A 27,620-nucleotide genomic window follows, 5' to 3' on the forward strand; every position below is an offset into this window, starting at 1 on the left:
TTGTGTATCTGTCACAGAGAGTGAAACATCTGCAAAATACATCCCATCTTGTTGAATGTCTATTCTATTCTATTCTATTCTGTTTTAATGTTTTTAATATTGCGTGTAAAAATCATGCCAATAACACATCACCAGAGAAATGATCAAAAAAATTGTATATTATAGATTTTTGTATCCTGTATAGGCTATATCATATTTTAATCCCCGTTCTATTTATTGTATATAGCTTATTATATTGTCATTGTACTTTAAGAAACAAAGTCTTCCATGAAATCTTCCGGGGAATCAACGTGCAAATAAATGAATCCATACATATAATTGAGTTTTTATGGGCGTTTTCAAATGCGCACATGTTTTAAGCGGGGCTTGGTGTGGGCGGGGCAAGACAGTCATCTCGAAGTATCATTGGCTCCTTGATTTGACAGGGCAAATAGTGGGAGGAGTTTGTCGCAGAAGGGGTGTGTGCGCTCACGGATTAAGATGATATCTGGCCCAAATTTCTCGGTTCAGTCTATTCATAACGTTTGGAAGAGCTAAATGAAAGTCTGAGACGTAAAGAAACCCACTTGTCACCTTAAATTTCTCTTGTCAAGGCAGAGAGAGAGCGTTAGAAGGGTGAAGGAAAGAGGAAAGTCAGTTTGGCATTATCAGGGGGAGCACTGCTTTCAGAATCAAAGTTGCAGGTACTTTTAAAGAGTGTCAGGTTAAAGGACTGTCACTCAGCCGCGCACCAGAGAAAATAATAGTGGGACACACTCAAAGGAACGACCAGGACGCACGATGGATCGCAAAATCCCCGATTTTGCTGGTACTTGGAAGATGAAAAGCTCCGAGAACTTCGAAGAGCTTCTCAAAGCACTGGGTAAGTGTTAATCCCGATGCACGCGCCCGCAGAGAGTGCGCAAAATTGACTATCAATCCTCAATGCGCGGGCATGGATTGCATTATAGACCAACAAATTCACCACTTCTCTTCTGTGTGCAAAACCGTTTTAATATTCCTTCCATATACACAGACCTGTTCTTATTTTACTACTATATATTTATTTTTATATCAACTATATCCAGATAGTTACAGTGTTCTCGCGTTACCATATTTAGCATAGATGCAAAACTTTTTATTAGATATTGGTACAATAAACCCATAAGTAAAAAAAAAAAAACAATTGGCATAGCTTTTAGACTGGGCAGGGTTGATATTTCGCTTAATTTCCTTGAGCAGTTATCCTGACTGGAGCAAAGATCCATATTCGTCCACGATAATTTTTGTTTGGATATAAAAACGCCTCGCGCTTTATGTGTTTTTGTGTTCGTAAATTCTATTTGTGTGTTTGGCAAAGTCAATTCACAAGATGTCAATTCGTAAATTCATCTTTAAATATTTGCCACTGTTCAATTACGGAGTTCCTGTGGGTAAAAAAAAAAAGAATAAATAAGTACGACTGATGTCCGATTTAACGAGGGCCCTGCTGCCACCCAAACACCCCTCTTCAACAGTCTGTGTCGAACAAAAGAAGCAGATTCCCTGAGAAGGAAGAGTGGGTCCTTCATTTCACCATTCAAAAGAATGATGAAATGAACTAGACAAGTTAAAGAGGGCAAAGAAGGAGCACAATGGAGAGAAAAAGCCCTGCTGTTTCTGACATGGGGACATGATGTATGTATGAATACCCCAAATTGCAGGAGATGAGGTCTGCATCCATGCAAATCCCTCTGAAGACAAATGTGGTCGTAAAAATGAAGGGGGCGTGGCTATATGTGAGGGCTGTGCATGATTGACAGATCGGTTGATTGAGGAATGAACTTTGCCTTGCTTTAATGTTTTGCACAGAGACACACTCACATTCATATGTACAAACTCTTAAAGTGTGTAATTCACACACTTTCAGCAATGGGGCATTAAAATTATTTTCGCCACACAAATATTTCAGTGCACAGATTGGCCCGACCTGTCACCACACCCTATCATCCACCCTCCTCCATCTTGTGTCCTCATCTCTATCCCTCAATTCTGAAATACTTCCTTTGACCTTTAACCTGTGACACTGACCCTGACCGTCTGACTGCTCTGACATCTTTTCTCGGGGTTTGAAGCAGTGCTTGATCTGACATGAGTCTGTTTAACTTTATTAGCTTTATAATGTTTTTAACAAGGTTCTGCCAGGATTACACTCTCAGACTGTAGATATGCCTTGTAAAATAATTTTTTTGTACAATAGTGTGTAGGTTTATAAAAGGTTAAAAGTCATTGAAGTAATTGTTAATTTGTTTACACATCTCTGCCTAAACGTGTGTCTAAATTTTGGCCCCCTCTTGTCTGCCTTCATGTGTATATATTTACACTTGGTGACAGGTGGGAATGTGTGTGAGGTGAGTAGTGTGAAATTCTACTCGATGCACAGAGGCTCTCTCTCTTTCACACACACACATACACACGCACACACACACACGCACACACACACACACACACACACAGAGATACTGGCCTTTATACCTAGCTGTCTTTTTCCACACTTGAGTGCCCTTTTTCAATGTCTCTGCTGCCGTTCTTGCTCCTTTTTCTTCTCTTGTCAGTAATCTCACCCTCCCTCGACTGTGCCATGCTTTTTTTTTGTTGTTGTTGCCTCTGCCCTTCCCTACTTCCAAACTGCGCTCTATTCATTTCCTGTCAGGAAGGTTTAATAGATTACAGCATCCCCTGTGGCAGGGTGAATAACTTCCCCTTTCAGTTTGTTCACCCACCTACACACACAGCATGACTCCATTTGACATGCAGTATTTAATCAGTTTGTTTGAATGTATGTACAGTTAGATTTTTTTTGAATGTGTATGTAGAACAAAAATTATGTATTGAATAAAATAGTGTGTTATCGATAATTGGTTTGCCATTTTTATTATTCCTATAAAAATTGGTTATTCTTTATTAAATATTGTACTTATTGATAAATCACCATTTAGTAGGTCTTTAACAAACCCTTAAAATCAGTACACCTCAATACACTTTTGCACAATAAATTTTATTGTTTGCATCAATCTTCTTTTTTTTTTTTTTACTCATTCTCAATTGAGATATATGCAGCAAAACAAGATAAAAACGGTACTTAAAGTAAAAATAACAATAATTCGGTAACACTTTATTTCAAGGTGTCTTTGATAGACATGTACTTGCTATTATAATAACAATTAATTAAGCATAGTTACATGCAATTAACCCTAATCCTAACCCTAACCATATAGTAACTGCCTTCACAACTGCCATCGCAGTTAATTAATATTACCCAGTATTTAAATGTATAATTACACTGTAATAAGGTCACCTTAAAATAAAGTGTAATCTAATTATATATACTTATATTTAATAGTATTAATTACTATACATTTTTAAATGTAAATAACTATTACAATTATAAATATTATAAAGGTTAATATTATAATACTAGAAATATTCATAATTATATAGTATCATTAGAATAATAATAATTATTAATATTATATATGTATTGTAGTCTGCCAAAAACAGTAATTCAAATATGTTATGAATGATAGCGATTAGCAATTGAATTAGTATACTATTATAATACTTACCATATTTGTTGTGATTTCAGAATATTAGTCCATGTCTAGTGTGTGTTGCTTTTTATTTTTCTGGGCGCTTTTTATTTTTATTTTTCTCCAGCTTCTCCATTGGCTTTCTCTTCTATTATATCCAGTGGTGTCAGCAGAGAGCACAGATGTGTGGAGCAGAGCCAGTCTTCATAAAACCACTTTCATTCCCCCGATCTAGTCTTTTTGTCCTCTTATAAACTCTTTAAATGAACAATTCTCCATAACCTCTATGGATGCCAGAGTACTCGCTGTTCTTCAGGAGAGTGTTCTGATGTGCACGTGTGTGTGTTTTGTCAGGTGTGAACGTGATGCTGCGTAAGATTGCGGTCACAGCCGCATCAAAGCCATCCGTGGAGATTACGCAGGATGGAGAAACCCTGTCAATCAAGACCTCCACCTCTGTAAGGACCACCCATGTCACCTTCACAGTTGGACAGGAGTTTAATGAGGCCACAGTGGATGGACGTCCCTGCACGGTACAAACACACCTACAGAAAAACACTTTTGTTGACATTTGTCTGTCTGTGACAAGTTTTCAGTTTCCATAACATTCAAAAGAGCAAGAAGAACATATGGAATGTGTGTTTATCTGATTCTGATCTCTGATGTGGACTCAATCACACCCTCCATCTCAGAGGAGCTATCAAACTGCACACACACCCATTCCTTCAACCTCCATCTCTGGATTTCACATTCTCATGGGCACTGATCTGTTTCTCACTCCTTCCATCTCCAAAGAAAAACACTGCCTTCACATATTTGTCTGTCTCTGTTTCTCTTAAGAGCTTTCCTCGCTGGGAAACAGACAGCAAGATAAGTTGCGAACAGACTTTGCAGAAGGGTGAGGGTCCAAAAACCTCATGGACCAGGGAGATAACCAATGACGGCGAACTGATTCTGGTAAGATTTATTCCTGCTATTATGAGTTATCCTTATAATTCTTACACACAAGGGTCTTTGATCATATTTTTTCTTCTAATGGTCTTTTTCCTGCTTTCTTTGGCAGACCATGAGTGCAGACGATGTGGTGTGCACAAGAGTTTATGCCAGAGAGTGAAAGTATGAGGAAACAGGAAGAAAATCCATCCAGATTGCTCTCTTTCCTTGTTAACCACAATGACTGTGATTTTATATCATCTATTTCCTTTCTCCCTCATCTATTTTTTTTTTTTTGTTGTTGACAGTGTATTTGAATAATTCATCAGAGAGCCATGCAAATAATTCATGTGAGGTTCCAGAGTTTTGTCAAAATTGGGTCCTGATTTGTCATTTAACAAATACATCATTTTGGACTCAAAAGCACTTTTAAGGGTTGGTCTTCACATAGATGAAGACCTGGAAATCTGAATCTTGGAAACCAGACATTGGTGAGACAGTTCATAATCACCACTAAAAAATATAAAGTAATGGTGTGGTCACATTTGCTATTGTAAATTTTGATAGGTGAAATATAGTAATATCAGTAGTTATCTCCATTAATGGGGATTTAATGTAAGGGTGACAGATTTCCACGTACAGATTTCAGAACAGGTGAAATGATTTCTGTGTAAGCTGTGCTTCATACATCACTACTCTAATGAAAATAGACAATTTACATTTTCTGCCTGTAAAATTCCACTTATGCGACCGTAACTTAAAGGGATAGTTCCCTTAAAAATGAAAATTCTGTCATTATTTACCCTCATATCAATCCAAACCTGTAAGACTCTCATTCAAATTTCATATTTTTGATGAAATCCAAGAGCTTTCTGACCCTGCATAGACAGCAACACAGTAACCACATTTAAGGTCCAGAAAGATAGTAAGGACATCATTAAAATAGTCCATGTGATATCAGTGCTTCAACTGTAATGTTATGAAGCTGTGAGAATAGTTTTTTACGCAAAGAAATAAAAAACAACAACTTTATTCATCACATGACATTATTCAATCGCATTAGGGTGAGTAATTAATGACAGAATTAATTTTTTTGGTGAGCTATCCCTACTATTAAGAATGTAAGCCTATGTACAATATGCTGCCAGAAAATGTTATGTTTGTAGTTTACTCCGTCCTTTTTTTAATCTTCTCAGTTGACCCTTTGCTAAGCACCGCTATAAATTGTAACTGACCAATCCTATCAGATCACACATTCTACCCCACCTTAAAAGCCTCAACATTAATTTAAATAGCTGTAAGACCAGAGGTATATTAAAACGTGGATATTGTCAATTGCGCTCGTTCCTGTTGCATGTCCTCAATCTGACAACACGTGAGGCAGGAAAAACAATATTTTGAATTTGGACTGCAGTACCCATTTCAACCACTAGCTAGTCAATATTACAGTACATTGTACCTTTAAATTCAAATGTATATTTATATATTACAGTCAGTTTTACTGTATTCAGTTGATTGTGAGATCAAAATCTCCAATTCATTCCAATGTGAGGCTCTGTATTGTCTGATGTAGCAACAGTTCCAAGGGGGCGGAGCTAAGCAAAGGTTCAGTAGTAATTAGAACCCCATGAAGCTCCAGTCCCAGCCATCTCTTTTCATCTTTATTTTTCTGTATATATTTTAATAAAACCTGAATCTGAAGTTTCTTTTCATTATGTTTTTTATACAAACAATTTCAGCAGTCATTACTTATTTCTTTTCATGGACAATAAAGGTTACTGCCAAGACAGAGTGTGTGCTTTCCTGTCATTCAGAGTCATTTATCCACAGAGAAGCTTACTGGCAGTTCTGTGATGTCAATGGAACGAATGTCAGCTGGTTTTTATTTCAAAATAAGAAGAAATTAAAGAAACTTCCTTGACCTACTCTCCTTCTCACTCTCTTTTCTCACACTGGTAGGTTGACGTCTTATTTTAGTATTTCTGCCAGCTGGCTGTAACTAGAATAACTTGTCTGTCCCTCTCCACCCCTCCGTTTCTCCCTGATTTTTCCATCTCAGTCTTCCTTTCTCATCACTATCACCCTCTGTGTGTCTCTGGTTCCTGTCTTTCAGCTCACAGTTTTACAAAACCCTACACTTTTAAAATGAATGGAATGTAAAATGGATGGAAAACGCCCATAAGTCGTCAAATAAATTTCCCCAGTAACTTGCTCTTCCATTTAAAACATTAACATTTCTGTTTGCTATGCCGACAGCGTTATGTGCAGAACAGTGTTGACCGTGGGTCATTTATTAGACGCTCAACTAGCCAATGGGATAAAGCTGTTAAATTAAATAGATCCAGGCAAACAAGTCAACTTTCCAATCCAGGCAGGAAATGCCAGTGGGATTACAAGGTGAAGATGATTGACAGCAGATGTGCTTAACAAGGAGCAGGGAATGGAAACTCAGGGTCAAAATGAAATAAGGACCAACATACAGTGCACACATATACATATTCATGTACTGTACATATATCCCTCACACAGTAAGCCATCACATCCAGGACATTTAAGAGAGTATATATACATATTAATAGACATAATCAAGTGTATTCACACTTAAAAGGAAAACAAAGGTAGAGTGGAGGTGAAGGTGGATTGTGGAGAGGTTTAGGGGTGATGCCTGCAGCTGTACTTGGTTACTGTGTGACCCTAATAAAACCAACCCCTCTCTACCTCCTGCCCCTATAAAAGACCCCAAATAACTGCCTCTCCTTCCTCCTTAATTACCCCCTGGGGCAGTAAAAGGCAGCTGTCTCTCTCCTTTCGAAAAACCACCCGCACATTTGCACACATATGAAATCAAACATGCACATTCTTTTGAACCTTCACATGTACCATCAAACACTTTGGCCAGTGTAAGCACAGACCATAAAACCGCATGAATACACACACTTGCGCACATACACACCCACACACATACACACACACATCCCAGTGCCCACAGCTAATAATGGGCCTTAATGTGGCAGAAACTCTTGCATATTTGGCCATTAACTTCAAAGGAACACTAGCAGATAGTCTAACAACTCACACACACATGCTGATTTTGCCCAGCGATGTGCAAGGCAGGTAAATCTGGAATTGCAATCTATTCCCAACATCTACTGTATTCTGTTTGCTTTGGATTTGACTAACAGGCAATTTGACAAGCAGATACACTCACACACACACACACATACACACGCACACGCACACACAAAGCCACTGTTGCAATTACAAACATGAAAATGACATTCACAATTCAGTAGTAAAGTAATTTCCAAAATCATCTATAGCCAGACTTTCAGTCCTACACTATGAAAATGTCATAATAATATGAATGATCACATTTAAAATGATGGTTTTATCTACAAAAAGTAAATTAAATATAAACCAAATATGTTTTTTGTGAAAATTATTTATATAATTTATTTATCGTGGTATAATATCAACCTGTTATAGTTTATAGTATTTTAGTTTATAGTTTTTTTTTACTGTCACATGATCCTTTAGAAATCATTTTATTATGCTGATGTGGAGCTCAAGAAACACTTCTTATTGTTATGCTGAAGATAGATTTCTGCTCAATATTTTATGTGGAAACCATGATGCATTTTTACTTCAGGATTCTTTCAGTATTTTTGATCAATCAATTAATTTCTTAAAAAAAAAAAAAAGATCCCAAATGTTATTTCCATTCCACAAACAAATTCCTAAGACCCACTAGTTTCCCTCACCGACACTTATGTTGTTAGTAACAACCCTTTAAAACTGACTCTAATTTCTTATCTCACATGTTTGATGAAAGATTTGTAGCTGTGAAATAATTTTGTGTGTGGCATAGACAAATATCTCATGGGATGAGCCGACTGTCATACAAAGGCAGATCTTAATCTTCATTATTGAAAGATAACAGATATATCAGATCCATGTTAAATCTGACAGCACGGTGTGATTTGGGATCAGATTTACGCATGTAAATATACGGACAGTCAGTTGGGTAATGATAAATATTTTGTGCCCTGCAGCAGAGACTGCACAGAATGCTGTGATAGACAGAAAGATTTATTGGACCGTGTGTGTGTGTGTGTGTGTGTGTGTGTGTGTGTGTGTGTGTGTGTGTGTAAGCAAAAACCACTTTGTCAAGGACACTGAGTGGCAACAGAAAGGAAAACTGAAGCGAAGGGTGTGTGCAGAAACTGTGTAGGCACAGAGTTTTCCAAACATGACATGTACAAGCATGTGTGTGTGTGTGTGTGTGTGTGTGTGTGTCAAACAGTTAGCCATGAGAAACATCCCACAGACAGCACACTCCTAAAGGACCTGTGTGCTTATTGCAAAGCATTATGGGTCAAACAAACCATTGTCACCTTCCAGCTGACTGATGAATTACAGCTGGCCCTGATCCATGCACCTCGAGGGCAGTCTGTGAGATACTTACGCACACGCACTAAAGTAAACAAGGCTAAGATCGACAAATTAGTTTCTCACACCCATCAATCTACACGTTTTGCTTGCAAACTACCAAAGGTGCATCGATTCATACACAACTCCGCACACATGCACTCGGGCATCTTCTTCCAGCAGAAAAAGACAAACAGTTTAAACATTTCTCACAGCGGTGCTGACTCAAAGTGAGCTGGTGGTGAGGATTCCAAGATTCCAGACGTGCGGAAAGAGTGAGTCCCGCACCGAGGTGTGGAGAGAATCACACGGAAACAGTCGCATCTCCTGGCCAGGCTTCTAGGTCAACTGTCAAGTTTAGACGAATATTATGGGTTCAGGACAAGTTTAGTTCAATCGACAGCATTCCTCACTCACTTTCACTGCACTGTAACCTCCTTTTTGCATTTTTAAAGAAAACAAGGGATGAGTCAACCTTATTTTTTGTGGTAGGACTAATCAACATAATGCCACAAAACCTGGAATAATCCTTTAGGCCTCAGTCTTGCCAAATAATAACTCTAATAAAGAGAGTCTGAGGACATGTGCATCAGTTTGGCAGAGTGTCCTTTTTGGACACGTTTTGATGAGAGCATGTCCCTCCTGAAATTTGAATCATATCCCTTTCAGTATTTGCAGCGAGAATAACGTTAGGGAAAATTACAGATGCCCGAAATGGTAGATGACATCAGCAGACATTAGACTACCCAAGGATCACTGCGTTGACCCCAGTGACTCACTGTTGCTTTTATAGCGTAAGATATCATTACATGGAACTCAATGCATGAAGGGGGGGGGGGGGGTGTAGACGTAATAATAAAGCAACATTTAGGCTATGTTTACACAGTCGGAGTTTGGGATTGACAGCTGTGTTTAGAAACAGCTGTCTCTTAGAAACTGTCCTGCTCTCACAACAGTTTACGCACAGTTGCCATTTCGATAGGAGCTGTCACTGTATGAACGAGTATTTGAAGTCAGTCCTCTTTTTGTGCTCATGTGGTAGTCTATCTATAAACAGTAAGACTGAGCATAAAAGACTGGATCTCAAACTTTAAAAGGGATAGTTCAACCAAAAATGAAAATTCTGTCATTATTTACTCATTAATTACTCATCCCTATGATATTTTAAACATGTAAAAGCTTTGCTGATCTTCGGAAAACAAATTAAGATGTTTTTGATGAAATCTGAGAGCTTTCTGACCCTGCATAGAAGGAGGGAACTACCACATTCAAGGTCCAGACAGGTAGTAAGGAAATGGTTAAAATAGTCCATGTGACATCAGTGGTTCAACCGTAATTTTATGTAGCTATGAAAATACTTTTAGTGCTGTCTATGGAGGGTTTTTGGGTGAACTGTCCCTTTAAGATTACAGTTAGCAAAACCACACCTGAAAACAATACACACCAAGTTGTGTTCAAACGGTTGTGCAAATTCATATTTGTGAATTCCTTAGAATGCACTTATCACATTCATAAAAAACCAAACTTAATGTAAACTTAACCACATTAAGCACTCAAATACAGGAGAGACTGCTGCTATGTAAACAATGCTTCTCTCTCTGTGTTTCTCTCTCTTTTACCTCTCATGCACATCCCCCCATTATCACTCACATACTGTACTGAATGGAGTCCCAATTTACAGGTTTCATGCAATGCTGTATTGTACAATATTTGTGGGAAGCCATTTTGCTAGTAACAGCAGGCATCTGCTGGGGTCAGGTGACTGCTGAGATTTGATTAGTTCAGAGAACTGAGGCAGAAGACAAGAAACGGTCAAAACACACAGTCTCCCAACATCTGTCCCTTTGTTACAGTATTTTTTGGCCTCAATGCTCACTCTGTAGTGGGAAAGAGTGTGTACTTGGAGATGATGTGAACACCCTGCTTTTTTTTTTTTTTCTTTCAGTGTGAGTCAGAAAGAAAATCCTGCTATTCCAGTTAATAACATTTGATTTGAATTTTAGCTTTTGCATGTACATGACTAGTGTTTGTGGGTATTTGTGTCTGCGGTAATATAATTTGTGTTTAAGACCAGATTCCTTTGCCAAAAATATGACTATTACAAATATGACCTTTTACTGCAATTATTTTTTTTTCCTTTAAAGAACATATTGTCACATTTAGAACAAACTGTTTGCATAATCATTCTGTATGACAGTGTGTGTGTGTGTGTGTGTGAGAGAGAGAGAGAGAGAGACGTTAATAACAACGAATTTTTAATTCGTTTTCACTCCCCCATAACTGTTACCTGTATGACATTTCTTAACGTTACAAGAGGTGCATAACCCCCACAGAAAAATTACAGAAACTTATAATTACTGTGAATCTTAAAATCCTAGGTAATGCTCAGTGTAAAAGGTCAACAAAAAAACAAAGTTGATAATCGAGAAATGCGCTCAGAAGAAAGACATCGCCTGCAAGATAGCGCCGATGTGCTCGGATGGGAAACGAATAGGGGAATTGCGCCACCTTGAGGATCCTTGCTGAAATGTCAGAAGAAATTACGTGTTTCAAAATGATTTACTCTGTCGTCCTCTGCTGGATTAATATTACAGGTGCATGACTGAAATTCTCCCCATAGGCCTCTACAGTAAACAACCAAAAGCAAAAATGTATATTGTTTGGAAATATTTATTCAGAGTAGTTATTCAATAACTGCACTCAGTATACTTTGTTTACCAAGGCGACAACAACATTATCAATGAAAAGCATGCTCCGAATTAAAATATGCCACATGATTTGTGAAGAAAACTGAGAAAAATCAAGGTCAGATTTTGTTGTTTGTTGTTTTCATGGCTTTTCTTTTGTCATGAATGGCAAAAAGTAAAAAATACTATTTAAAGATCATAATTTAGCTCACTCTCATGATATGTATTAATATTAATCTCATGATTAATGGTAGAAAACACATAGTTTTGGTTGCCGTTGACTCCTGCAGTATATTTCTTTTGTTTTATTTATTTATTTTGCCAGTGGGAACGATAACTGTCACAAACAAAATATCAAAATATCTTTTGTTCTGCAAAAAAAAAAGAAGTTACGTCATACTGGTTTGAAACAATATAAGGGTGAATAAACACACACACACACACACACACACACACACACACAGATATGTACATACATACATACATATGTATATATATATCTGTGTGTGTGTGTGTGTGTGTGTGTGTGTGTATAGATGACAGTATGAATGAATTTCGGGGATGGAGAACAATAAACAGGCAAATCAATTCATAACTATTTAATAAGTGAAAGATAAAGGCTTTATGTTGTGTTTTTCGAAGCTGCACTCCAGCAAAACTAAATGAGTTTTCTGGGTTGTGGTGAACCCAGACATGAACTAAGGCCCCTACAGTGTTTTGACAAAGTCTTAACAAAACAAAGCTGATAATATCTGTGGCATGACTGTGGCGAGAAAAAAAAATCAACCAAATCTTGCTTTTATTTAAAGAGAAGGTCAGTCTGCATTTCAAGTTAATCTCTAAGACTGAGGTCTTTATAATAACTTATGATAAATTAATGCATTGGATAAAAGTCAAAAACAAAGACAACACGATTCTGTCATAAAATAAAAGGTTTATTTATAGGGAAAACAAACTAATAGGTATCCATTATCGCTACCAGAATCTGCATGGAGTTGCCAAATCCATAATATATTTGTTATTAGAATCACTCCGGTTGGAAATTGTAATACTGTTTTCTTTTCCCCTCAAATCTTTCCAACAAAACCGCATCTAATGCACTAACTTCGCGTGAGATGAGAGTAAACTAGTGTTTTACACACACACACACACACACACGGAGAGAGAGAGAGAGAGAGAGAGAGAGAGAGAGATTTGTGGGCCAGGCTCAGAAAGAGTGTCCAGTTGACTGAGAGAGACGAAGGTCTTGCTGCAGAATCAAGGCGCTCTTTCATTTCCTTGTATATATTATGGAGACTTGGAAACACGTTGCGGTCGAAAGAAAGCTGCTATGAATGCAATGAAATAAATTTCACCTCAGGACAGTTGTGCAAATTAAAATTTAAGATATGTTCCATATTTCATATGCAAGGGATACATGTTTCTTCTTTAAAAGCATTGACATATAATCCCGGAAAAATAATTTGGAGAGGTTTTTTTTTTTTTTTGCGAATGTAGCCTATTTATTTTGGCACCGCTCGTTTGGACTAAACTTACGCGCGCGCTCTTTTGACGACAGCAGGTGTTGGAGCCGCGCAAAACTGGATTTTTAATGAACGTTGTTTACGTGGGAAACAATACGGTGAGTTAACCTTTTTTAATTTGCTGGTTTGTCAAGTTGTGCTTAATAGCTACCGTTAAACTGCTTGTTTACCCCAACATTTAAAGGTGATTACAATTCTTTAATTTCTTCCTCACCCTCATGTTTTGCCAAACCAAGTCTAATTTTCTTTAGTGAGACACAAAAGGAGATGTGAATGGACTGAAGACAGTTTAAGTCACCATTCACTTTCTTTAGGCTATATGAAAAAGTATTGTCAGTTCCTAATATTTTGCCTAGCGTCTCCATTTCTTTAACACGAAAGAAAAAGATGGATTTGGATAATATAAGGGTGAGTGAATAAGCAAATTATAAATTTTGGGTCAAATGTCATTGTATTATGTCGTTATTTATCATTTGTAATTATTAGCAACTCGACTGAACGTCGTCGTCGTTGTTGTTGTTGTTGTTAATTAAAGAAACATAGTGACTTGCGTGCGTACGCGCGAGTGTAGTGTTACTAATTGGAAACATGGTAAAACTATTTTTTTTAATTTTTACTTTTACTATAACAAAAACGCATAAAAAGTTGCGTCCAGTCCAGACCAAAAGGCTATACAGTAATGTCTTTCATGCGCAGGGAATGTGAGAGCGACGCGTGCGCTACAGTCCAGCACCATGAGCGCGTGAGTTATACATCTCCACCCGAGGGATCACGCGCGTGCGCGCGCTTTATTGACAACCACTGCTGAGAATTACAAATACAAAAGGAGAAAAAGAAACTCATTCACCTAACTGACCAATGGAGATTCAGAAGTACCTGCTGCTGTTGAATATCACTGTTCTTCTCAAAGGTGAGTTTAACTAGTTTATGTGTTTAATTGCAATGCTTTGTTTTGTGATGTCATTAGATTATTTGACTTAGTTACACATAAAATATATATATATATATATATATATATCAAACAATTTAAAGCTGTCATCTATAAGACCCCTCCAACTACAATCTTGTAACACAAGTTGTTGACTGTGACCCCAAAGACATTATTCCGTTGTTCAACTGAAGTCTTGTTCTACCATAGATTTATGTTATAGGCTACCATGCAATAATTACTGATGTGGCTCAGATAAGTTTAAGAATATACTTGATTGTATTTAATTATAGTGTAAAGCATGAAAATCATCTTTATCTAATCATAACTACATCACTTTCCTTGCAGTAGTCTTTTTACTGTAATTACTTACATTATAGAGTTTCAGTATATCCTATTGTCTGACTTCATCAAGACGTGGAGATTGTGAGGGAGACTTTTGTTTAAATTCAACACTGGAAGAAACTAAGATTTTAGATAAAGTAACCTACTTATCATGGTACTATTAGGTGTACAACATCACATATCTGGACAAATTAGTGTAAACGCTAGAAATACTGCTTTAATGGACCACAGCAGTTGCAGTTTGAGTATTTCCAGACTGTAGTCAAGATTAATGCCACTAGCATTCTTTACACACCATACCGCCTATGTTTATATGCGCTGTGCCACCTAGACTGCATACTGTAGGTGTTGGTGTCTGTTTTTGAGCATATACGCTGTGGCTGCTGATGGATTCTGCAGATGCTCTGTGATGAGCAAGCTCTCTCGTGTTTAGCTATGTTCTTCTGTGCTTTAGATGGAGAACACAGGTGTGGACTCTGGGAATTCCACCCCCTTGCCCCCTCCATTGCTCCCTACATTTCTCACTCTAAAACCATCCGCCCCCGCCACTTACAGGAGAGTGGATTGAGACATAACATGAAAAATAAAAACAACATAAAGCAGAAGAGAAAAGTGCTAGACAGGAGCAATCCACTGAAATGGTTTTCAATAGATCCAGTACATTAAATCGGTTAAAATATGAAAATTATGTCATTAATGACTTACCCTCACGTCATTCCAAACCCGTAAGACCTCTGTTCATCTTCAGAACACAGTTTAAGATATTTTACATTTAGTCCGAGAGCTCTCAGTCCCTCCATTCAAACTGTGTGTACGGTATACTGTCCATGTCCAGAAAGGTAAGAAAAACATCATCAAAGTAGTCCATGTAACATCAGAGGGTCAGTTTGTTGAAGCATCGAAAATACATTGTGGTCCAAAAATAAAAAAATTACGACTTTATTCAGCATTGTCTTCTCTTACGGGACTGTTGTGAGTGCTCACGACGCTGCTGACGTAAAACAATGCTGACGTGTTTTCTGGTGCGCCCAATAACATAGTTAACACGACGGCAGTGTCATACGTCAACAGCGCCACTGCAGTGTTTTGAACGTACTCACAACAGTTTTTGTTATTTGTGGACCAAAATGTATTTTCGATGCTTCAACAAATTCTAACTGACCCTCTGATGTCACATGGACTACTTTGATGATGTGTTTATTATCTTTCTGGACATGGACAGTAGACCGTACACACAGTTTCAATGGAGGAACAGAAAGCTCTCGGACTAAATCTAAAATATCTTAAACTGTGTTCAGAAGATGAATGGAGGTCTTACTGGTTTGAACGACAAGAGGGTGAGTCATTAATGACATAATTTTCATTTTTGGATGAACTAACCCTTTAAGGTCCAAAATTGTTAGGAGTACGGATGAGGATTTTGACAGTATGGAGGGGAAAATGGATGAAACATGAAGAGGGAGAAGAAATGTGTTTCAATGCATGACAGTTAGTTAATAAGACACTACACATTAGATGGTGCAGGTATTGTGTTTGTGACTGGTCTCATTAGAGACAGACTAACATCTCTGACACTCTGCAGAAATGCCATAGCACCAGAAATAGAAGTGAATTAGTACATTAACCACAGCAACATATTTGGCAACTGGAAAAATACAAAAATGTCATTTCCTGTCATGGTCATTTCCTATCAAATATGTTAAGAATGACATGTATAATATATATACATACATAATGTGTGTGTGTGTGAGTGAGAGAGAGAGAGCGAGAGACAGAGAGCGAGAGAGCGAGAGAGAGTATGGTAAAAACAGGAAAAATTAGGCCTGTAATTTAAAAGTGAAGGCTTATAATAGACCCTACTCTTAAAAGTGCTCTTTTATTTCCTTCATAGACAACAACCAATCAAATTCTTCAAAAGAATGTGTCAAAGCTAGCATCAAGGTCAGCCCTGTCTCCTGAGTTGCTCCCAGATTGGTCCTGAATCCCTTTTAAGCTACGACTCCTAATTAGAAATGTTTTAAGCTAAATTAGGAGCTCTCTGAGAGGATCCTTAGAATCTTTAAGAATACAGGCCCTGATGGGTAAATGTGTCTGTTTTACGCATCGGTGAAATCATATAGAACTATTCATACATTTCTAAGAAACTGTGTTTTACACCGCTTTTCTATATTGTAGACTTAGATTTCAATGACCCAAAAATAGTTGACAGAAATGAGAGAGCTTGTGGAAAAGAGGGTTGGAATAACTAAATTGCACTGTTTTTAACATGGATAAAATAGTTTCCCGTTTGAGTATGTTTCTTAGTAACATGTTCTCTCTCAGTAATGTGTCCCATATGTGTTCACATATTAGTCATGCTGGGATTACTGAACTGTACATTTGCATTTCTAATAAGATTCATTCAAAGTGACTTCCATCCAGTGGAGGGTAATAATGTCTATGTCTCAGAGTGGTGTAGGAATGCATTAATGTGTGTAATAAGTGTATATATGTGTTTTTATGTGTAAGGAGTGAGAAAATCTGGACTGCTTTTCCAGACTGTTCACCACCAAGATATATAAATGTTTACAGTTGTCATGACAGAGCCTTAGAGGCATGGACCAAGAAAACCCACAGAGCTGAAACAGAGGGCTAAAGATACTTTACATCTCATTCACACATAGAAACAAACATTGACGAATAAGAGCAAAACAAGTGTAACTGAGAAGAGGGGAGTATTCAGAGGGTGGCTTTAGATGAAGATAGTTTGGAAAATAAATAAAACAAATAAGTCACGCTTAAACATGTCAGTGAATGTCAATGTCAATGGATCTGATATTAGAACTCTTCTCCAAACTCACTTCACTTTTCTTAGTTTTCATCTTAGTGTCATTTTAAATGTATATATGAAGTCAGTCCATCTCAAGTTCACACAAGTGTCCTGCAGAGTAACCGCGGGTGTATGGGCATGTTCCACTAATGCAGTGGTTCTAAAATGACCCCAATTGTCCAACACAATATGCAAAGACCCCCCTCACTGGTTAGGATATTTCCTATTCAGGTTTTTTTCTGTAATTAAGACAATGCTGCCTGTTCTCATTATATTTATTTAAAAAAACAAAGGAGTGTTGAAAACAATTAATCTTAAAGGGGGGGGGGGGGGGGGGGGGTGAAATGCTATTTCATGCATACTGAGTTTTTTTACACTGTTAAAGAGTTGGATTCCCATGCTAAACATGGACAAAGTTTCAAAAATTAAGTTGTAAGTTTGAAGGAGTATTTTTGTTCCAAAAGTTTTTTGAGTATGGCTCTGTGTGACGTTAGATGGAGCGGAATTTCCTTATATGGGTCTTAAGGGCAATTCTGCCGGAAGAGCGCGCGCTCCCGTATAGCAGAGCACAGACATTCACTGATCAGAGCGAGAGCGAATTGTCACAAAAGAAGTGTGTTTTTGGTTGCCAGGGCAAGACAACCCTGCACAGATTACCAAAAAAAAAAAAAACAGCATTAAGGGACCAGTGGATGGAGTTTATTTTTACAGAGCATCGACGGAGTTGTGCAAGTGTTTTTGTTTGTTCCCTGCATTTTGAAGATGCTTGTTTTACAAACAAGGCCCAGTTTGACGCCGGATTTGCACATCGTTTATTTCTTAAGGATAATGCAGTCCCAACGAAAAAGGGTCACGATTGTGTGTTGGAACCGCAGGCGGTGAGTAAAACTGCTTCAAATATCTCTGTGTTGTTAACTTAGTTCTCGGCGCGTAAGCACATCAAGTAAACAACATGCGATGTTGTCATCAAACTGCACTTTCCACATGTACAGCTTATAAAAAAAAAAAAAAAAAAAGACGACATAAAGTGGAACTTGGTAATTTTCCAAAACCGCTAAGCAAATATATACAGTTTCAGTACATACCACATAGAGACGTCGTTGCTGATGCTGCTCTTGTTAAATTTCAGCCTCTGGATCTGATTCTGGATCATAAATATACGCTGAATCTGACTGTTAGCCATGGTTTGTTTTGGATGTTTTTTTTCCTCACGGTAATGTCACAGCTTCCAAAAGCTCTCAACGCAAAAGCCTACTCGCGCTCGTGATTCTTTGGCTCCGCCCACACGTCACGCCTCCAGCCACTCGTATTTAAATCGGTACAGACTATCTTTCTCTTATGAATATAATAAAACTAAAGACTTTTTTGAGTTATGAAGGATGCAGTACTACTCTATAGATACTCAAGATTAACAGGATATTGAGTGAAAACGAGCATTTCACCCCCCCCCCCCCCCCTTTAATTAATTTCCTGATTCCAGAACACTGAAGATTTTGATTCAGTATGATGTTCAATAAAAACAATGAGGGACAAAATAGGGGGAAAATAAATATTAAGGGGAAAAATTCAGTTTACATCTAGATTTTTTGGTAATTTCTCATGACTTTAGTATTTAGTATTTTAATTATGTTTCAAGCATTGATGTGTGCCTAGAAAACAACCACTGGTTCTACACCCCTTTACCTCAGTTCACTACTTCAGAGACTTATGTGCCACCCAGAAGCTTGCAATCAGCAAGAGAATGGTGCATTATAGTGCCATCACAAAGAAGCACAAAAACACTTTCACAAACTTTTAACATCGAGCAGTTGAGTCTTTAGCCAACTTGTTGGGTAAGTTACTCTAAAAATGTAATTAATTACTAGTTACAAATTACATCTTCAACAGGGTAATTAGATTTCCGTACAAATTGCTCTCTCCAAAAAGAAATTAATTATTCATTACTGATTACTTTCTACATCCTATATCAACCACAACAAGTTATTGATACAAGATCGCTCTTACCGGTTCTTTCAGATGTACGCTTCAAACAGAACAGTCAGTGAAGGCGAAGAAGAGAATGACGTTTTCTCCTAAATATATATATATATATAAACACACAAAAAAGCTTGACCTTCTAACACTAGCACTGCTAATTTATTTATTATAATAAAAAATGACCCTCTAACACTAGCATTGTCTATTGTTTTTCTATTCTTGTTTTATTATTTGTTATATATTGTTTTCTTTTTTATTTATTATAAAAAAAAACTTGCTATGTGTACTGCTTTAGAATAACTGGGACTTTTCCCAGCACTTACATAATATTGCTCTTTTGTTACTTTGATTGCTTCTAATTTCCTCATTTGTAAGTCACTCTGGATAAAAGTGTCTGCTAAATGATGTCTGCTAAGTGTAAATGTAAATATAATTACATTTTATATGTTATGTATTTTGTCTTTAAAATGATAAATGACAATTTATCATTTGATTCCCTGGGAATACACAAACCGAACTAATGTATAGTTTGAAAGCATTGCATGTCACTTTGTCACTCTTTTTTGGAGGAAAAGAGTGAAAACATGGAAAAGGAGAAATAGGGGAACAGGAGAATTTTGGGAAGACAAGTTAGGTTTTATGAACATTTCAGGACAAAATAGGGGGAAAATAAATATTAAGGGGAAAAATTCAGTTTACATCTAGATTTTTTGGTAATTTCTCATGACTTTAGTATTTAGTATTTTAATTATGTTTCAAGCATTGATGTGTGCCTAGAAAACAACCACTGGTTCTACACCCCTTTACCTCAGTTCACTACTTCAGAGACTTATGTGCCACCCAGAAGCTTGCAATCAGCAAGAGAATGGTGCATTATAGTGCCATCACAAAGAAGCACAAAACCACTTTCACAAACTTTTAACATCGAGCAGTTGAGTCTTTAGCCAACTTGTTGGGTAAGTTACTCTAAAAATGTAATTAATTACTAGTTACAAATTACATCTTCAACAGGGTAATTAGATTTCCGTACAAATTGCTCTCTCCAAAAAGAAATTTATTATTCATTACTGATTACTTTCTACATCCTATATCAACCACAACAAGTTATTGATACAAGGATAGACATGAAATGGTTATTTTAATTCTTTCAAATAAATAATAGATAACTACATAAAATATTCTGGTCACATTTTAGATTACTATTAATAACTAACTATTAACAATGACTTTTGCCGCAATATACTCCTAATTACTGCTTGTTAATACTGAGTAAAGTAGTTGTTATGTTTAAGAATTAGATAATAGATAGTAATAATAAACAGCCAATACAACAACAATATTCAGGCTAATAACTGAGTTAATCATGAGAATTGAACACTGTGTGTTACCAATATTCTTATTAACCCACCAAAGTATTTAAAGTGAGAAGGGTTGATAAAAATCATGCATTTTAAGGTTAGATTTAAAATTTTGATGCGAAATCCACAATTATATTGTATATACTGTAAAAGTTCTAGTCTATACACAGTATTAAGTTCAATAACATAAGAAGTAACTGTAAATAAATTACAGAAAAAATAAGATCCCTTACTTTACTTTTTCAAGGTAAAAGTAATTAAATTATAGTAATATAAATAATTACTTAGTAACTAGTTACATCCAACACTGCTTCCAACTACACTTGACCCTCTAACGCTAGCAATCTCTATTCTAATTCTATTCTAACTGCTTCTTTTCTTTTTATGTATTATGAAAAACGTCTCAGGTTAGGAATGAACCATGGTTCCCTGAGTAGGGAACGAGACACTGCGTCCTCTAGGGGTCGCTATGGGGAACACCTCGTCGTGACCCTTGTCTGAAGCATACATTGAAAAAACACCAACTTGTTGGCCGGCGACAGCCTCTGACGTCACTACCGGCCAGGAGAACACGTCATTCACTTCTTCGCCTGAAGCCTGCGTCTGAAGCATGCCAGGGAGCTAGAGGACGCAGTGTCTCGTTTCCTACTCAGGGAAACATGGTTACATTCATAACCTGAGACATTAAAGGGAACTTTGAACTGCGTCCTCTAGGGGTCGCTACGGGGAACAGTATACCCACGCTGCCATGCTGAGGGGAGTGCAGGCCAGAATCATGGCGAACACTAAGTACCAACAGTACCCCTTACGGCCACAGGCCTATGCTACATACCCAACTTAATTGTTAGAGCCTTGGCCCGGGGTAGAGTTGAAGGCTCGGAATCAGGAAAGATTCCTTTAAAGGTTAAGAACCTAGCATTTTATGCTAAGTCTTGCCTGTCACACAGGGGCTACCGCTAGCTTTCGATAAGTAGCTTTTTTCTAGTAGCAACACCCTGTTTAGATAGGTATCCGAGGATACATAGGTGGAGTGGCGCCCAAGATGAATGGGACATTCGTGGAACGAAGGATCTGAAAGCAGCAGAGCGTCTTTGTCTCCCAGAACCTCTCGGTCACAGTCTCAGCGGAAATACCGAAAAGGTCAGAAGGCGAAACCTGAGCATCAAGAAGAAAACCTTTTCTTTCTTCCCGATGTCTGCCAGGTTCATCCACAGATGTCTTCTCCGCTACCACCATGGCCGCCATAGTCCTGCCCATGGTGGAGGCAGCCTGCTTGGTAGCATGAAGAGAGATCTCTGGTGCGGCGCAGCTTGGCTACCTGATCAGGAGAAAGGCCCTTGCCTCTATCCAGGTCTCTTAGCAGATCAGTCTGATATGCTTGAAGCTCCACTGTGACGAGTGGGGCGGGGCCGAGAGCCATGGGAACAGGAGCGAGGCCGGTGGAGTGATTGGATAGGATAGGATATAAAAGAGGAGCGACGACATTGAAGGACGAGAGAGGACCAGGTCTGGGTTTTAGTGTGTGTTTTGATTTTGTTTGTGTGCGGCAGTCGGGTGTGAGGGGCTGCCGCGCTGTTTTGTGTTTATTTTGTAATTAAAGTTTCTGTTTGATTCTCCGCCGGTTCCCGCCTCCTTCTTCCCGTGAATATGAAGTTTTTAATGTGTTACAACCACCATCATGTTTAATAAAGCCACAGCCTGACCTGCTGCTGCGTATGTCTTGGCATTTAAGCCAGATGTAATTCTTGAAGGGGCTTAGATGGCAAGGAGGGAGATTAAGAGAGGCTCTTTCTACAGGGGGCATCCTCTCATAGCCATTTTCGTGCATCGCTTCGATGTCAGTACCGCTCTTATGCCGTAACCGATGGATGCGGGAAGAAAATGGCCTCTTTCATTTTCTTTTCAATCTCTGTATGGAGATCAGGCAGAAATGGAAGGCTCACCTGAGCTGGAGGGCTATGGTCAGAATGATAACGCTCATTGAGGTTTTTTTTGTTCTGTTTTTTTGGCCCCAGAGCATCACCTTGTTAGCACAGTTTCATGGCAAGTCCAACTTTTTCGTGGCAGGATCCATAACCTCCAACAGCTCTTCATACGCAGGGCAGGAGAATTGAAAAGGCTCAGCCTCAGCTTCTTCACCGTCCTCAAATATCTCCTGCTTTTCCTGGGTAAAAACCCAGCAGAGCACTAACCTCAGTATCAGAAAGTGTTAAAGATATAACATCATCCTCCCGAGACTCTCTCTCGTCCGCCGCCATTACGAGCGGGGGGAAAGTCCATCTTAAACCATTCAGACATGAGCTCATTCTCCTCCGTGCCTCAGCAGCGGTGGGTCCTGAACCACGGGAAGCAAATGGCTGCCTTTTTTCCTTTTTTTTTTTATCAGAAAGAGAGACGAATGAGAATGGAGTTTTTCATTGAAAAAACTTTCACAATGCATGCAGATGGCCTCCTCAAAGACATCGCGCAGTCCTCTTCACCCAAACAAATGACGCAAAGATTGCGTGTGTCATCAGGTGTCAAATAACGCAGACACGGATGCACACATTGTCTAAACGATTGCTAGTAGTTGCCAGGATATACAGAGAAAGATCGCTGTTACCAGTTCTTTCAGATGTACGCTTCAAACAGAACAGTCAGTGAAGGCGAAGAAGAGAATGACGTTTTCTCCTGGCGCTGATTTATAGTCGTGCCGGAAGTGACATCAGATGCTGTCGCCATTGTTTTTTCAATGTATGCTTCAGACACGGGTCACGACGAGCTGTTCCCCATAGCGACCCCTAGAGGATGTAGTTCTTGACCTTCTAACACTAGCACACTCTATTCAATTTCTATTCTAACTTGTTTACTTATATATATATATATATATATATATATATATATATATATATATATATATATATATATATATATATATATATATATATATATATATATATATATATAAACACACAAAAAAGCTTGACCTTCTAACACTAGCACTGCTAATTTATTTATTATAATAAAAAATGACCCTCTAACACTAGCATTGTCTATTGTTTTTCTATTCTACTTGTTTTATTATTTGTTATATATTGTTTTCTTTTTTATTTATTATAAAAAAAACTTGCTATGTGTACTGCTTTAGAATAACTGGGACTTTTCCCAGCACTTACATAATATTGCTCTTTTGTTAGTTTGATTGCTTCTAATTTCCTCATTTGTATGTCACTCTGGATAAAAGTGTCTGCTAAATGACGTCTGCTAAGTGTAAATGTAAATATAATTACATTTTATATGTTATGTATTTTGTCTTTAAAATGATAAATGACAATTTATCATTTGATTCCCTGGGAATACACAAACCGAACCAATGTATAGTTTGAAAGCATTGCATTTCACTTTGTCACTCTTTTTTGGAGTAAAAGAGTGAAAACATGGAAAAGGAGAAATAGGGGAACAGGAGAATTTTGGGAAGACAAGTTAGGTTTTGTGAACATTTCAGGGGGGGGGGGGAGCATGAATTACAGACCATGTGCCATTTGTTCTTTGATCCATATGGATCCCCCTCCATGTTCTCATTCCATTGGAAAGAGAGAGACGATGAGAGACTGAAAGAAAAGAAATACAGGCACCCTGTTTGAGGTCTGTGGGGTTTGGTTTTCTGCCTGCCCCCTTTGTGAAAGCCTCCCCCTCTGCTTTCTGAGTAAAAAATCCTAAGAAATCCACTCAGAGTACAACTTCACCCACAGTGAATGAGACCTCAGTGTGGGTCAAAACCGTATCACACAAAACAGAGAAATCTCGTCAGATGGGTTTCAGGGTTGGTATTATGCTGGGAGTGTGATTGACTGGTCATCTTTGTTCCACAAGTCTGTTTTGGCAAGTAAGGTTGTTTCGAGTTACATTTGCCATGAGCTACAAATCCACTGGTAAACTACTGCTTCAGCCTCTCTCTCTCTCTCTCTCTCTCTCTCTCTCTTTCAGTCATATAAAAGCCAGGTCTGTATGTCATGACAAGGAACTACTATGTTCAGTAGTTATTTCAACTGACGCCCTTCTCTTTTCCTCTTTTCCTCTCTTCCCTTCTCTCTTTCACAAATTTCTCTGGCCTTTTCCTGTCTGTCTGTCTGTCTGCCTGTCTGTCACTATTCATTTTTGGGTGAATTATCCCTTTAAATAAATGCTGTTCATTTGAACTTTCTATTGCTTAAACATTCTTTAAAAAACATCCTACAAATACATTAAGCAGCACAGGTTTATTTATGGTAACTATCGTATGCATTATTCTACTTTATGTTTCTCTTTTTTTAGGGCTGTGTGAGTGTTTTAATATTGATGTGAAGAGGCCACGGATCTTCAGTGGGCCTGAAGATGCTCTGTTCGGCTTCTCTGTGTTACAGCATGAGAACAATGGAGAGAAATCGTGAGTACTTTTCAATATTTTGGGGGTTTTGCCAAGGTTTTAGTATATTAAGAGATCATCAGGTGATCACAAACTATAACAAAACTTAGAATTACAAATATAAATAAATGTTTTACAGTGTTCGGAAAGTCTCATTTGTAAAGATTTTTTGATATTCTGAGTGACTCATTGTTTTATGAACAGAATCCTGGTTGGTGCTCCATGGGATGGACCACAAAATAACAGGAAGGGGGATATTTACAAGTGCATTGTGGGAGATGAGACAAATTCCAATTGTTCAAAAGTCAACCTAGGTATTGGATTAACTCTCTGGCTATGAACATTTACATTCAATGACTGTGTTGTGCATGGAGTAGTAGTTTACAACATGTTTTTGTGTTATGCCCTGTACAGGTGAAAATGCATTTCAGAACGTGTCTCGAAATCTTAAAAACTCTCATTTGGGGATGACGCTAACCCCTGCTGCTTCAGATGGCTTCCTGGTGAGATTATATTTGAAATTCTGTAGACTGTATTTAGAGTCCAAAAACATCTCATGTTTCAGCACTGACATCACAGCAGTATTTAGATTATTCAGCAATTTTTGTGTTATATGTGATATATATATATGTGAGTAGGCATGAGTGTGTACCTATTTGTGGTATGGTGTGCAGAATGAATGGTTATGAAATCCCCTCTATCTCACTTAACCGCCATCTGTCATGACCACCATCTATGTTCATGTGACCACCTGCTAAAAAGTGGCTGCAATTTGAATGACACATTATACAGTCAGTGTTTGACTAGATGGGTGTGTTGGGTGTGTAGATGGTGTTTAGTGCTTGTGTGAATGACACTGTGCACTGTGCTTCTATGTATCTTATTTAGTGACTTAGTGACGTGACATTCAGCCAAGTATGGTGACCCATACTCAGAATTTGTGCTCTGCATTTAACCCATGCGTAGGGCACACACACCGAGCACTCACACACACACTGTGAATACACACCCGGAGCAGTGGGCAGCCATTTATGCTGTGGCGCCCGGGGAGCAGTTGGGGGTTCGATGCCTTGCTCAAGGGCACCTAAGTCATGGTATTGAAGGTGGAGAGAGAACTGTACATGCACTCCCCCCACCCACAATTCCTGCCGGCCCGAGACTCGAACTCACAACCCTTTGATTGGGAGTCCGACTCTCTAACCATTAGGCCACGACTTCCCCAAAAAGCTGTTTTTGATGGGCTTTGTTTCATCACGTGACTTTCTCATCACCAGCTGCTTTTGCTGGGTACCAGTGTATTACAAAGGTACAAAACAGATTTCAGTACTTCAATAAGTTGGTATATTAACATTATTAGTCATAAGGAAGTAAAACATTCCTTTCTGAGTGAACTATTTCTTTAAGACATATGGAAGTATGGATTGGTAGATGGAGTGGGAGACAAAGACAAAAACAAGCCAAAACCTCACCTGACCCAAAACTCAACCAGAATAGTCAGTCTTCCTCTTAATATTCATGGTTTCAGCCTCTGAATTTCTTGTTCCCCGCACACACACTCTCTCTTCCACATAACACAAAGCTTTTTGTTTCGTGCAGAACGCAGTGAACCAGATCAGTCCAGTTTAGGAAGCCGCTCCGCTGCGGCTTTGGGGGAATAGCTGGGTGGCTTTCACCAGTAGTCAGACGTTTTATGAGAGCGAGCGAATGTTTCAGCGGATGGAGTCGGGCTATGTGTGTTCAATCAAAAATATGTTTTTGTGTGTGTGTTTGTGTAGGGTTAAACAGAGAGCAAGTGAGTACAGCTTCTGAGATGGAGTCACACATAGTTCACCATGGCGTATGCCAACTAAAACTAGCGCTCACAGCATGGATGTAATGAGCCCCACATTGCAGATTCAAGTATCACTAACCAAAGCGTTTAATTGAATGTACCTGTTTAGGGATGTGTGGGTCTGTGTTTGTTCCTTTGGTCAGTGCTATAACAGGATAGGAATGTGACTCAAGCCCTTTGTAATGACAGGCCGTGGAAAAGCCATAGCACCTCTCACCCTCATCACCATTTCAGTTCTGTCTTACACTCATTCTGTCCTTTTTCCTTTCCCTTTCTCCATCCTCCCATTCCTCTGTTACAGGCCTTCATAATAACAGGGTGGGGAGTCGGAGAACATTTACCCCCCTTCAGTCTAACCACTCCTTCCAAACCCGTCTTTCTTTTGTCTCATTCTCCGTCTTTCAACTCTTGGTATGTTTTCTTTCTCTCCATTCTTTGCCTCACCAATCCTCACAATGGTTTTTCAGGCAAATAAATGGCACGCTTTGAAGACGTACTATTTTTATGTGGTTTTTTTTGCCCTTCTCCCCCCAATTCCCTCCAAATACGTTTAAATTGCTTTATTGCAGGAGCAGCGGCCAACTCTGTTAAAGCATTTATGACCATATCAACAGCTCTCCATATCGCTCCTTCTCATTTTTTCTTTCTCTTCTCAGTCTTCTTTTTCGATCTCATTTTAGTGATCATTTCCCATAAGAAAAGAAAATCACATATCTTCAGAATCTCAGTCTATCTCTTTCTACGGAGAAAGAGACCCGAATAATTCCACTTCCAAGTTTCAGAAGAGATCTCAACAATACTTGAACTCTGTTCAGACTAATATGATTTCAATCTGAATTTTCTTTAATCAAATTATTCCAAAATTCTTT

The 27,620-nt window shown here is 38.3% G+C and overlaps 2 protein-coding genes across 2 annotated transcripts in view; both read left to right on the plus strand.

Annotated features, from left to right (window-relative positions):
• Nucleotides 1–482: 482 nt before the first annotated feature.
• Nucleotides 483–6,270, plus strand: crabp2a (cellular retinoic acid binding protein 2, a). Its single transcript, XM_026284414.1, has 4 exons — nt 483–862; nt 3,903–4,081; nt 4,389–4,505; nt 4,612–6,270. The coding sequence occupies exons 1-4, from the start codon at nt 781–783 to the stop codon at nt 4,660–4,662; spliced, it is 429 nt and encodes a 142-aa protein (XP_026140199.1). The 5' UTR covers nt 483–780; the 3' UTR covers nt 4,663–6,270.
• Nucleotides 6,271–13,074: 6,804 nt separating this feature from the next.
• itga10 (integrin, alpha 10) overlaps nt 13,075–27,620 on the plus strand; it is a 35,096-nt gene continuing 20,550 nt past the window's right edge. The window contains exons 1-5 of the mRNA XM_026284415.1: nt 13,075–13,217; nt 13,816–14,029; nt 24,830–24,941; nt 25,125–25,234; nt 25,335–25,423. Of these exons, the coding sequence (XP_026140200.1) occupies nt 13,978–14,029; nt 24,830–24,941; nt 25,125–25,234; nt 25,335–25,423 (363 nt within the window). The 5' untranslated portion in view covers nt 13,075–13,217; nt 13,816–13,977. The remainder of the gene's footprint in view (nt 13,218–13,815; nt 14,030–24,829; nt 24,942–25,124; nt 25,235–25,334; nt 25,424–27,620) is intronic.

This window comes from Carassius auratus, chromosome 16 (genome assembly GCF_003368295.1).
Source record: "Carassius auratus strain Wakin chromosome 16, ASM336829v1, whole genome shotgun sequence".
Taxonomy (NCBI): Eukaryota; Metazoa; Chordata; class Actinopteri; order Cypriniformes; family Cyprinidae; genus Carassius; species Carassius auratus.

Coding starts and splice junctions, on each gene's coding strand:
- crabp2a (XM_026284414.1), top strand. CDS start 781: ATGGATCGCAAAATCCCCGATTTTGCTGGTACTTGGAAGATGAAAAGC. Junction 4,082..4,388: donor TGGATGGACGTCCCTGCACG/GTACAAACACAC, acceptor GTTTCTCTTAAG/AGCTTTCCTCGCTGGGAAAC. Junction 4,506..4,611: donor ATGACGGCGAACTGATTCTG/GTAAGATTTATT, acceptor TTTCTTTGGCAG/ACCATGAGTGCAGACGATGT.